General features: G+C 37.3%; 1 protein-coding gene and 1 non-coding gene across 2 annotated transcripts in view; one reads left to right on the forward strand and one right to left on the reverse strand.

Moving 5' to 3' along the window:
* The window catches only part of Vps53 (VPS53 subunit of GARP complex), a 141889-nt gene extending 128621 nt beyond the window's left edge, over positions 1-13268 (reverse strand). Inside the window, exons 1-3 of the mRNA XM_026388792.2 lie at positions 12998-13268; positions 9702-9782; positions 1090-1139 (exon numbers count right to left, since the gene is read on the reverse strand). Coding sequence (XP_026244577.2) covers positions 1090-1139; positions 9702-9782; positions 12998-13084 — 218 coding nt within the window. The 5' untranslated portion in view covers positions 13085-13268. The remainder of the gene's footprint in view (positions 1-1089; positions 1140-9701; positions 9783-12997) is intronic.
* Positions 3674-3780, forward strand: LOC144256298 (U6 spliceosomal RNA). Its single transcript, XR_013344071.1, has one exon. It is a non-coding gene; the product is annotated as a U6 spliceosomal RNA (small nuclear RNA).
* Positions 13269-13271: the final 3 nt, after the last annotated feature.

Consider the following 13271-nt stretch of genomic DNA (forward strand, 5'->3'; position numbering starts at 1 on the left):
CAATGAAATCAATCTATTTATACAATGAGCACACATTTATCAAGTACCTGCCATGTGTAAACCCAGACACGGATAAGCCAGAACAAGATTATTGAGCAGGAAGGACACCTAATGACCACTCTGAGCAATCACATCTTGGGTTAATCATAATGTTTAATCCTATGCCACCACCCAGGTCAAGCAAATCTGACATTATTAGCTAGTAGGCAACCAACCATGTGTATCACATGTAAGCCTAGGTTCATATCTGACCCTTGGGAATACAGAAAAAGAAAAACCTACTAGAGAAATAAAACCACTAAAAACAGTCAGGAGCTGTGATGCATATTTGTAATTCCAGCAACTCGGGGGCTGAGGCAGGAGGATCACAAGTTAAATGCCAGCCTGGGAACTTAGCAAGACCCTGTCTCAAGATTAAAAAAAAAAAATTTTATAAAGGGCCAGGGTATAGCTCAGTGGTGAACTAGAGTGCCCCTGGGTTCAAATCCCAGTACTACAAATAAATAAATAAATAAATAAAACATTTAAATAAGAAGTTTTATAATTAACTTTTATTATTAACTATTATGCATTTTTAAAGCAAACTCTGTTATAGCTTCCTTAATTTTTTATGAATAATTCAAGACTGGCTAAGAATGAGTTTTTTTTTTTTAAATTTGTGTGTGTGTGTGTATGTGTGTGTGTGTGTGTATGTAGTACTGGGGATTGAACCCAGGGCCTTGTACAGATGAGGCAAGCACTCTATCAACTGAGCAATATCCCCACTCCAAGAATGGGGTTTTCGGAGCTGGGATGTGGCTCAAGCGGTAGTGCGCTCGCCTGGCATGTGTGCGGCCCAGGCTTGATCCTCAGCACCACATACAAACAAAGATGTTGTGTCTGCCGAAAACTAAAAAATAAATATTAAAATTCTCTCTCTCTCTCTTTAAAAAAAAATGGGGTTTTCATGGACATTCAGATAAAACAAAAATCATTATTTTTTTTAATTTGAAATTTCAGTCCTCTCAAAGAAAAGTATACTTTTGGAATGTAATTAACTAAATTAATAACATACTTTTCATTAATTGACAATTGTATGATGTTACTTACCTTATTTTCAATCTAATTTTGTTCACAACTTCATCTATATTTGCCAGAGACTAAAATAAAGAAGAAAAGAGTGTCCAGCTGTTATTTCACTTCCTGGAATTCCTATTTCACAGAGAAATGATGAGCTATAACATCTACTTACAAAATCTCAAAAAGTTAATCTCACAGTATGATACCATTTTTACTTTTTTAAAAAAAATAAGGGGCTGGGGTGTAGCTCAGTGTACATTTGCCTAGCATATGCAAGGTCCTGGGTTCAATCCCCAGTACTGAAAAAGAAAAGAAAAGAAGAAAAAAAAAAGAAAAGCAGAACTTGCCAACCACTGCCAAATCTAGCCCAGAAAGTATTTTTTGTAAATTAAATTTCAATGGAACATAGCCATGTCCATTCACTTACATACTGTAGCTGCTTGTGAGCTGCAATGGAGGAGTTGGAAAGTTCTGACAGATACTGCCTTGCTCACAAAGTCTAAAATATTTACTATCTGAACCTTTAATAGAAAGTTGGATAATCCCTAGCATATAAGATTGTAACAAATTCATATAATAAAATACAGCAAAGAAAATAAATTATAACTATTACAACACACAATAACATGGACAATAACATAATATTGAAGGGGGAGGAGCCAAAACCAAGAGTATATACTGAATGATTACATTTATTCAATTAAAAAAAAAACCGTTAGAAGCCAAAATAGTGATTATCTTAGAGAGGGCTAGTGACTGTGAGGAAGCAAGAAAGGCCTTTGAAGATATTTTATTAAATGTTTTCTTTAAAAAAAAAAAAAACTTAAGTTATATATGGACATAATACCTTTATTTTATTTATTTATTTTTATCTGGTGCTGGGGATCGAACCCAGTGCCTCACAGGTGCTAGGTAAGCATTCTACCACTGAGCCACACCCCCAGCCCCCAAATGCTTTATTTCTTGGTCTGGGTGGCGTTATTCCTTCTGTGAAATTCATCACTATTCACTTAAGATTTGTACCCTCCTCTATATCATGTAACACTTCAACAAATAAATAAATTTATTTTTTAAGCTTAATGAAGAGCCATTAGAAAAAAATCTGGAAGGGCACACACTAGCTGTTGTAACATACTAGAGCAGCTGTAATCTCTGAAATCTGCATTAATAGTTTTAATATATAAAAAGAAGGGATATTTAATTTTTCTTCTTTTTGCTTATGAGTATTTTTGATTACTCTATATTGACAGGTACTGCTACTGTGATTATAATAAAGCTTTTAAGATAATGACAAAAGGACCATTTCTGACTTTTAGAGATGAAAACAATGTGAGGAAATAATGCCCTCTAGTGGAAAAAAGAAGGTTCAATTTTATAGTACCATTTTAACTCCAAAGTTTTAAAAACTTTATAAACCCTCAACAGATATTTTACCTCAGAAGGAATTGGAGGTAGTGCAGAAATTGTGCTTATAAATTGCTCCTGGCTACCTCTTCTGGCTGTAGGAGGCCTAGAGGCTTCCAGGAGCAGTTCTGGTAAGAGAAACAGGTCCCAAATGTTTGAGATGTAAGACTGGACTATTCACATCTTGTCACTGCTCTGACTGAGCCAACCATTACTCAGAAATTTCAGAACTCCAAAAACAGACTGAGGTAAGGATGAACCTCAGAAAAAAGAAGTCTCTTTAACTGAGAAATCCAGTTCAACTGGTTTCAATCCTATTCTGTTAAATCTGTCAATTCAAAACTGGATTGGGTATGATTTCCATCACCATCACAGATATAAACAGCAGCCAAGTTATCACAAGACCTGGGGTTTGGCCTACCTCCACCACTGCTACTAACTTGCTTCAGGGAAAAAGAAATCTCTCTTGAGTCTCTATTTCATCATATGCAAAATGGGCCTAACAGTTCCTGGCCTATCTCTGCTAAAGCCCATTCTTTCAAAAGAAATATTTTTGTGGTACTTTAAAAACTATTTTTAAAAATTTTTTTGTAGTTGTAGATGAACAGCATACCTCTATTTTATTTATTTTTTTATGTGGTGCTGAAGATCGAACCAGTGCTTCACACATGTTAGACAAGTGCTCTGCCACTGAGCTACAGTCCTAGCCCCAAAAAAATATTTTAAAAATATTAATATTTGGGAAATCTGGGTGAAGGGAAGCCAAGAATTCTCTGTACTACTCTTATACCTTTTCTGAAAATGGAAAATCCTACCAAAATTGTATAATTTGTATACATATATGATTTAAATTATGAACATCAAAATATTTGCAAGCTAGGGCTAGTATTGTGGCTCAGTGATAAGAGCGTTCCCCCGGCATGTGAGGCCCTGGGTTCAATCCTCAGCAACACATAATGATAAATAAAGGTACTGTGTCCATCTACAACTAAAAATATATTTTTTTTCATTTTGCAAGATATTTAAAATTGTTAAAACATGTACATGACCAAAAATTCAGATTGTAAAAGAGGGTTCATAATGAGATGCAAGGCTTCCAAACTTACCCTGTGCTGTACGACCCCCCCAGTTCTCTTTCTCAGAGGCAGTGGCTCTGAGCCAGTTTCTTTTCTACTTTCTTAGACCTAGTCTGTGTTAAAAGCACATCCATGTGCTCGCTTTGGCAGCACATATACTAAAACTGGAACAATACAGATAAGATTAGCATGGTCCCTGTGCAAGGATGACACGCAAATTCGTGAAGCGTTCCATATTTTTTTTTTTTTAAAAAAAAGCACATCCATAAAGCGTACTGCACCATGCTTTTTCATTTAACAATATAACTTGGAGGTCATTCCATATCAGTAAATACTATTAGTGGTACTGGAACCATTTCCTAAATTAATAATTCTTGGACCTGAAGCTCTTAGTCAAGCCATAGCAACTTTTCTAAGAACAATAATGAAAAATATTTATGTAGTCAGTTGTTCAACTGCATTACAATAGTGAAGACCTGGAGACAACCTAAAGACCTATTCTTAGAAGAAAAGTTAAATAAATTAGGTCAAATTATCTGATGAACTTTTATGCCACCCCTGGAGACACTAATCAAGGAGATTATAAAACAAAGTAGACTGCTTTTGGATACTGTACTAAGAAGGGGAAAACATGTCTAAAATACCAGGCACTCCATGAATATAATCATTAAAAGAATAGAAGCTGGGCAGAGTGACAGACATCTGTAATCCCAGTGACAAGGGAGGCTGAGGGAGGAGAATTCCAAATTCAAGGCCAGCCTCAGCAACTTAGTGACACCCTGTCTCAAAATAAAAAAGGGGGGCTAGGGGATGTAGCTCAGTGGTAAAGTGCCCTTAGGTTCAAAACCCTCCCCCTCAAAAAAACTAGAAAGAAACATCCTGAAACTACAGAATACTTGATTGACTGTTAGATGGACCCATGGATAACCACTTTCATATTTAATTTTTCCAGATTGATTGATTGATTAATTGACTGATTCATTCATTCATTCATTTTCTTTGTACTGGGGTAGAACTCAGGGGCACTTCACCACTAAGTACATTCCTAGTCTTTTTATTTTTACAACAGGGTCTCATTAAGTTGTTGAGGGTCTGACTAAATTTCTGAAGCTGGCCTTGAACTTGCAATCCTTCTGCTTTAGCTGCCAGAGGTGCTGGGATCACAGGCATGTATGCTATACCCAGACAAATTTTCCAGATTTTTCTACTAGGGAAGTAAAAGGGTAAAGGTGCTACCACTTGATTTGGGTTTATTATGCAACACTGCTCTAGACACTACAGAAAGTATTTCCCTTAATCCTCTCAACCTAATGAGATCCTGTCTTTAAAAAAAAAAAAATGCTAGGATATAGCTCAGTGGTAAAGCATCCCTGGGTTCAATTCCCAGGTAGAAAGGAAGAAAAAAAGGAAGGAAAGAAGGAAGATAGATTGATTTGGAAAATATGCTCTGAATGGAGAGATGCTCTAAGATGGAGGAGATGTCATGAGATTCAGTAAGTTTGTCTGATTCCTAAGGTCTCTGCTCTTTCTTACTCTATAATGCTACCTCTTGTGCAATGGGTCTTGACCTACTTTTTCTGCACCCCCAAATACCTGACAGATATGAGACACTTCCTCCCATCATTTCAGTACCTCCTTATGGTAGGAATCCTTCTGGAGTCGGGGGAAAACCAGTAGGAATCCAGACTGGCTTTCCTTGATGAAGGTGGTATAACCTCTCTGAGAATCACTCATCTGGTTTAGTCTTAATGAGGTTGTACAGTTTTAATTGTATAAGATTTTTAATGTTTGAATTATTGAAAAGCATTCACTGATTTTAATGACAATCCATGCTGATTACAGAAAATGCAGAACAAGAAATATAACCCTGTGTTTCCAAGAGTATAGCTACTATTAGTATTTTTGTATATTGCATTTTATTCTTCTATGAAAATATATGGATTTTTAAAAAATAAACTGAGCCAGACGTGGTGGCACGTGCCTGTAATCCCAGCTACTCAGAAGGCTAAGGCAAGAGAATCACAAGTTCAAGGCCAGCCTAGGCAATTTAGTGAGACCCTGTTTCAAAATAAAAATTAAAATGGCTGGGAATATAGCTCAGTTATAGAGTGCCACTGGGTTCAATTTCCAACATCACAAAATGACAACAAAAATAAATAAACAAAAAATTTGGGACAGGTAATTAAATACCTTGGGTTTTTTCACTTAAAAATATTAGATTCAGAACACTCTGGGAGTTATTAAAAGTTATTTTAAACAGCTCCCTGTAACTCGTTTTTTCAAAGTTCTAATTATATTAGTTTTTCTCTTTCTTTTCTTTTTGAGACTCAGTTCTTTTTTGGGTCTCACTACATTGCCCAGGTGGATCTTGAACTCCTGGACTCAAGCAATCCTCCTACTCAACTTCCCATGAATGCTGAAAATATGCTAGTTTTTCATAAATTTAATTTAATTTTCTCTTAATAAAACCAACAACATGATGGATGATTATCTTCAGTTTACTGCTAGGAGACTAAAAAGGTTTTCCAGATCATTGTTACCAAACCCAGATACTCTTCAGAATCACGTAGGAAACTCTGTTAAGTACAGGTTGAACTTCCCCTGGACCCAAACCTAGTGAAATAGAGACATCCAAGGACCAATCCACACTCCAGCCTCCAGGCAAGCACTTGCCACTCAACAGATCCCCTTCCTTGGTGTGACACTAAATCTACTGTTCACATACTAACATTTTTTAAAACAATTTAAACTCATAGTTAACAAGTACACACTGTAGGTCCACGAAGTATATAAGTGGCTTTTGCCCAAATTTAGCAGTAGTTTGAAAAAAGTGGCATGTTAGGCTGCTACTTTCTGTTACTTTTTCATTAAGGTCCATGGGCATCTGGGTTGGTAGATGAACTGCTAAATATAATTCTGGGACCAGGGAAATAAAGGCAACCCTGTGTCATATGCTTTGAGTTACCCTAAGAAATGTCACTATACATTATCATGCACATGGAGGCCTAATTGGGACAAGACATATAACTGAATCTGTGGAGCAACAAATGTCAAATGTCTTGTGCTACTTTTAGCAGTTAAAAAAAATATATACAGGGGCTGGAGATGTGGCTCAGCGGTAGCGCGCTCGCCTGGCATGCGTGCGGCCCGGGTTCGATCCTCAGCACCACATACCAACAAAAATGTTGTGTCCGCCGAGAACTAAAAAAAATAAATAAATATTAAAAATTCTCTCTCTCTCTCTCTCTCTCTCTCTCCCCTCTCTCACTCTCTCTTTAAAAAAAAAAAAAAAAAAAAAAAAAAAAAATATATACAATCATTTCAGGAAGAGGTAAGAACCCATGTAATTTTCAAATCTAACACTTTGTTCAGACAGCCTTCTTGATAAGGTAGGATAAGTGAAACATTTATGTGGCTAAAATTGCTATCCTGATGCCAATTGTTACCAAATGGTTATCTCTAGCTAATTCCTAAAATTCCTATTTCACAGAAAATGTTGAGCTATAAAGATTATTTGTGAAATCTCCAAAAAGACAATCACACAATATATTATTTTTAAAACTTTATTTAAAAAAATTATGTCCATTAGAAAGTTTGGTGCAGTTAGAAGAATAACTTCTAATAATCCAGAGCACAATAGGATAATTAACAATTAACTGCATATTTCAAAACAGTATTAAGAGGATTCTGAATGTTCCCAACACAAAGAAATGACAAACGTCTGAGGTAACAGAAACACAATCACCCTGATCTAATCACTACACATTGTATACATGTATTGAAATGTCACACTGCACCTCATAAATATGTACAATCACTATGTACCAAATAAAAATACAGCATTTTAAGAAAAATAGAACAGCAAACACATAAACAATTCAAAAAGAGAAAATTCAAAAGAATGTATGTCAAGATATTCACAATGATGGGGATTATGCACTCCATACTCAAACATACAACTACATATTTCCACCTAGATGACCCAAATGTGTTCAAAACTGAGCTCATGACATATTCTCTTCTGACTCTACTTACAACTGAAATCTGTTCTCTTTCTCTCAATACTGGGTAAAGATGCCAACACCTACTCAGTCTATTAGGCTATAAATCAAGCTCAAAATCCTTAGAGTTGCCTATAATGCTCAGTTAAAATGCCATTTCCTCAGGGAAAGCTTTTTTGGATTCTTCAGGCAGCTTTCACCATATTTAGTGGGCTTCCTTCGTGGCACTTTTAAACTGAGCGTTCTTTATCACTCCTTGCCCTGGTATTCTCTCTGAATAATTAGAACAATAACTATGTGGAGAATATATCATTGTTAAGTGCTTACAACAGCACGTGGTACACAGTAAATACCCAATAAATGTTAACCATTATTATAGTTGTAGCAGAAGTTAGGACTCTTTTAAGAGCAAGTAACAATAATAATGATACAAACAAGTCACTGCAACTTCATAATTCACTCATAATCTGCAAACAGTATAATTAATTATTAGGAAAGACTATAAATTCCATGTTGGTAAGGACCACATCTGTCTTGCTCACTCTTGCTCTCTACATTTTTTCCTTCTTAGAAGGGTAGGCAGAGTAGATATTTTTAAAATGAATTTTAGATTCTATATGAGCCTCGACTTTCATCCCTTTAGGCAACAAACTATGTCACTTCTGTCTCCTGAGTAGTTCTCAAGTCCTGTTCTCTCCATCCCATCACCTTCACTCAGGCTCTCAGTGCCACTCTCCAGGGACCCACTGCATTAGCCTCCTAATTGGTCTTCCTGCCTCCAATGTTTAGAATGACCTTCTTTCCCTTGTATTCCCAGAAGATTTACTTGGCTGTTCTCTCTGCCAAAACAATGTTCTGACAGATTGCCACAAGCCTGGCTCCTTCATATTTATCAGGTCTCTGCTTGAATGGAACTGCCTCAGGGAAGCTTCCCTTTAAGCTCTTTTGATCTTCCTTTATCCAAAAGACCCCTACCCAAGCCTTCATGCTCTATCACTGCGCCACCTGCTTTTCATCAGATCATTAATCACACTTGATAATTTCTTTCTTTTTTTTTTTTTTTGAGATGAGGATCTCACTATATTGCCTAGGCTGGTCCCAAACTCCTGGATTCAACAGCATTGAAATCTGCTCAATCTAAGGGATCCTGGCTTGGAAATACCTATATAAAAACAGGAGGTTATAAATTAAAACATCACGTTGGACACCTTAATGCTGGTTGAAGCCATCCTTCTGCCTCAGTCTCCTAAGTAGCTGGGACTACAGGCATGCCACCACACCCAGCTGTAATTTCTTATTTATTTATTTATCCATTTATTTCTTGTCTTCTTCCCCACAGTAGACTCCATGAGACCAGGAATTAACCTATCATGTTTACCATTTCTCCCCAGTTTCTAGAACAGTGCCTGGCACTTCTTAGTCAATAAATGGTGGCTGACTTTTGACTACTGAATGAATAAACAACCCTCAAGATGTGGCAAAGGGTTGCCTGAGGTTTTAATTTCCCTAGGAAGAATTATGCTTTCCCTCCATACCTCTTACAGCATTCAACATTGTCTCCTCCTACTTAATCATGCACACCTCAAGGGCAGGGACTGGGTTTTATTCATCTTTGTATTTTATTCAATAACACATGACAGGTGACTACTGAATAGCTGCAGAATGAATAAGTGAAAACCTAAGAAAAACTCCAGCTGCTCTTCTACCAGCTTTGCTGCTTCTAATTCTTATCTATTGTAAGAAAAACCCAGCCACCTAGGCAAATCAGCCAACAAAACAACATAAAACAGAAAGTGTAAAAATTTACATTTTGAAATAGGAGTGAAAGCTGCTTTATGACTCAGGGCTTATCCTGCCTGCCTCACTGCTACTTTTCCCTACCATGTTACAAAAATTCTTTATACTTATTCAAATACAACACGAAATTGAACTAGGAAAGGGGGGGGGTTGTCCTTACAACCAAAGGGTACAAATTCTAATAATATGCTTCTAAACAATGAATTCTACTCTAACACAATTGGTCACAGAAGAATTCAATTTGAATTTAACTCTCATTTGTTTATTAAGGGCCCTGAGATTACACAGTATAACAGACCAATCACAATCCTCCAGATGAGCCAGGAACCATTGAAATGAAGGAAACCTAAAACTCTATACTTACTTGTTCCGTTGGGAACAGGGTATTGATATATTCAACAGCATTGAAATCTGCTCGATCTAAAGGATCCTGGCTTGGAAACACCTACATAAAAAACAGGAGGTTATATATTAAAACATCATATTGGACACCATAAATACATACAACATTTGTCAATTAAAAAGAAAATAAATTCCAAGATAGAGGGGTTTAAAAATAACTGTTATCTTTCTACCTTGTTTTATATATTCTTTCTTTCCTATTAATTGGTAAGTTCTCTAGAGATAAAAGGAAAAAAAAAACTTTTTCATTTTAAAATGCTTTACATGCAACAAATACTCAATAAATTATCTATTAAGGAAATAAACAGGGCTGGGGGTTGTGACTTAGTGGCAGAGCACTTGCCTTGCATGTGTGAGGCACTGGGTTCGATTCTCAGCACCACATTAAAAAAAAAAGTTGTTATGTCCATCTCCAACTGAAATATTTTTTTAAAAAAGGAAATAGACATGTAATACAATGTATATTAAATAAATCTTTAAGGGCTGTAGCTCAGAGGTAGCACATTTGCCTGGCATGTGTGAGGCACTGGGTTCGATTCTCAGCACCGCATATAAAAGGTCTGTCCACAACTAAAATATATATTCTTTAATTTTCAACAACTGTAGTTTAACATCTTGAAATAATGAACACAATATGCAAATGTGAAAAGTTCCACAGATATCAAATGAAATGTCAACTCAGCAAGCATTAGTAAACCAGCTGATGACATGGTTATTATTAAGAAATCCTTAATAATAGACTTAGGTTCCATGTCTCAATCATGTCTCTACAGCAGAATTCACTATGCATTGAAGCAATCTCTGAGTGTGTGTGTTACTGGAGAATGAACCCAGAGCCTCACTCATGCTAGGCAAGTACTCTACCACTGAGCTACTCTCCCTGCCCAATTTTTATGCTTCAGTGTTAAGGACTGCCAGCATTCAGGTTCATAGAAGAAAGCAAGAAACCATCTGAGAAATACAGCTAACTCCTTTCAAAAGTCACAAATTGAATAACATGTAACAAGGGGGATTATAAAAGGAGTCAAATGATCTCCAGCTTACTGGATTTTACCAGTTCAAGACAGTTTTAATGCTGGGAAGCAACTTCTTCAGAGAAGAAGCTTTCCATATATATATATATATATATATATATATATATATATATATATATATATTTTAAAAAATTTAAAATAGAAGCAGAGGTGAGGCAGATGACAGGGGAAAAAAAGAGAGATTGATTCTACAATGTTTAACATTGTAGGGCACAGTGGCCCACATCAGTAATCCAAGCAACGCAGGAGGCTGAGGCAGAAGGATCACAAGTTGGAGGTCAACCCAGGCAACCTAAAAGACCCTATCTCAAAATAAAAAAGAAAAAGGGCTAAGGGCATATCTCAGTGGTGAAGTGCCCCTTGATTCAATTGCCAGTACAAAAAAAAAAAATTTAAATGCGTAACATTTCCATTTCTCTAATATACATTTATGGCAGAGATATATCGTATGCATGATTTATACAACCTCAATTATATACCCTTACCAGAGGGAGTGTGGGAAACTAGGCCTGCCATGAGTGTATGCCCCATTATGAGAATGATATTTCCTCAAGTGGCCTCAGTCTCTGCATTCCTCTCACTGTTCCTGGTTGTTATCCTTGGTTTTAATGTGTTTTCATATAACAAAGCTCTTAAACCAAGTCAACTTTTTCATCCAGTGATAACAGCAAATAAGAGATTGGCTCCAATGCTGAAGAAGTAAACTAACAACACTAGACTTATTGAAGAGATGCTTATACATTTTACTTCAAGGACAACTTAAGGAATTGCAAGGATAACATGTGGATATGTGAATTTTCACTTTATGCATGACTTTGGAGCTTAATACCTGGGTAAAGTGGGATTCCATCATCAACCCTTCCTAACTTCTCATGTATCACTACACTTTAAAAGTATGCTATTGTTGGGCTGGGGTTGTGGCTCAGTGGTACAGCGCTTGCCTAGCACATGTGAGAACCTGGGTTCGATCCTCAGCATCAAATAAACATAAATAAATAAAATAAAGGTATATTTTTAAAAGTATGCTATTGCATAATTGTTTGCAAAATTTTACTCAAAACCTCAGACCACTAAAGTAAGAAAAAATTCCTAAATTCATCTTAACATCAAGATGTCTGCTTACTAGATAAACTAAAATTCAAACATATTCTTTTAAAATAGCAAAAATATGATCTTCTGAAACAACTGATTGTCTTCTGCTTCATTCATTAGAGCCCAACAAATCCAAGAGCAACTGAAATGTATGTCATCTACTAAGAAAAAGAGCTGGATGGTGGAGCACTGTGGCCTGAACAGAAAAAAGTTTTGTCCAATGGTCTGGTATCATCAGGATGTACCAAATGTGGTTGGCATGAGCAATCCATGCACTCCTAGATAAACACACACCCAAAAGTCTGTAAATGGAACAATACAAAAACATTATTTAATACAATGGTGGATCCATGGTATGAATGGTCAATGTTAATTATTAGTAGAAGTAATGTTTTACTTAGAAAAACTTCCCAGTAGTTGTTAAATGAGGCATAACCCTTCTTAAATAATACCTCCAAGACAATTCCTTTAAGGGAGGTTTTCTCCCTTTATAGGAGAGAAACCCTGTACAAAGGCCTAAATCACTACTTCTTTTTTTATTTTTTGCAGGGGCAAGGGTATCACATCTGTATTTTTACTAAATCACTACTTCTAATATCATCACTCATAAAATTTTAATAACCTTGAAAAGAGAATTTAGTCAACTAAAGAGTTGCTGCAAAGAAGAAAGGCCTCCTGGGAGTATCCCCCAATGTAATCCAAACTGCAGGAATTTTCAACCTTTTAGGGAAAGCAAAGGGTCATTTTTGGACCCATTTTTTGTCCCAATTCTGAGCTCCTCTAGAGGCTAGTGACAAATGAGAGGGTCTGTACTACCCTGGTACATGAATGAAGCAAAATAACCCCCAGAATCTGAGGTTGCACTCACAGAGTCCCTTTTTCTAGGTACATCCTTCAGGGGGCACAGTTCTTTTACCCAAACCCACCAAGACGCCCAGCCTCCAAAGACAATCAAGGCCTACAGAGGACGCTTCCCTTCCCCTGATTCAGAAACCCGCGGCCATCTCTGCTTCCCCTGCCCACGCCCACCTTTCAATCCAGCCTCCTCTCGCCCCACCACACCCGCTCAATTCCCACCTTCCAAAACTGCGGCACCCCCCACACTCCGCTCCCGAGGGGGCGGAACGCTCACCTGCTCGATGGCTAGCTGCACCTCAGGCGTGAGCTGCAGCACGGCTTCCAGTTCCTCCACGAACTCCAGTTCCTCTTCCTCCATCATTCCGCCTCTCAGCACCCTTCTGAACCCCGTCCCCAACCCCTCTCAGACCTCTAGCGGACGCCCAGGTCCCAGAAGAGCAACCCTCCAGTTGCAGCGCTCTAACCACCCACTGCTCTGTCAGCCAGCCGGCACTTCCGGGAAGCCGGGTACTTCCGGGATCCAAGGCACTCTGGGATAGCGGAGGACT

Source organism: Urocitellus parryii, chromosome 7 (genome assembly GCF_045843805.1).
Source record: "Urocitellus parryii isolate mUroPar1 chromosome 7, mUroPar1.hap1, whole genome shotgun sequence".
Taxonomy (NCBI): Eukaryota; Metazoa; Chordata; class Mammalia; order Rodentia; family Sciuridae; genus Urocitellus; species Urocitellus parryii.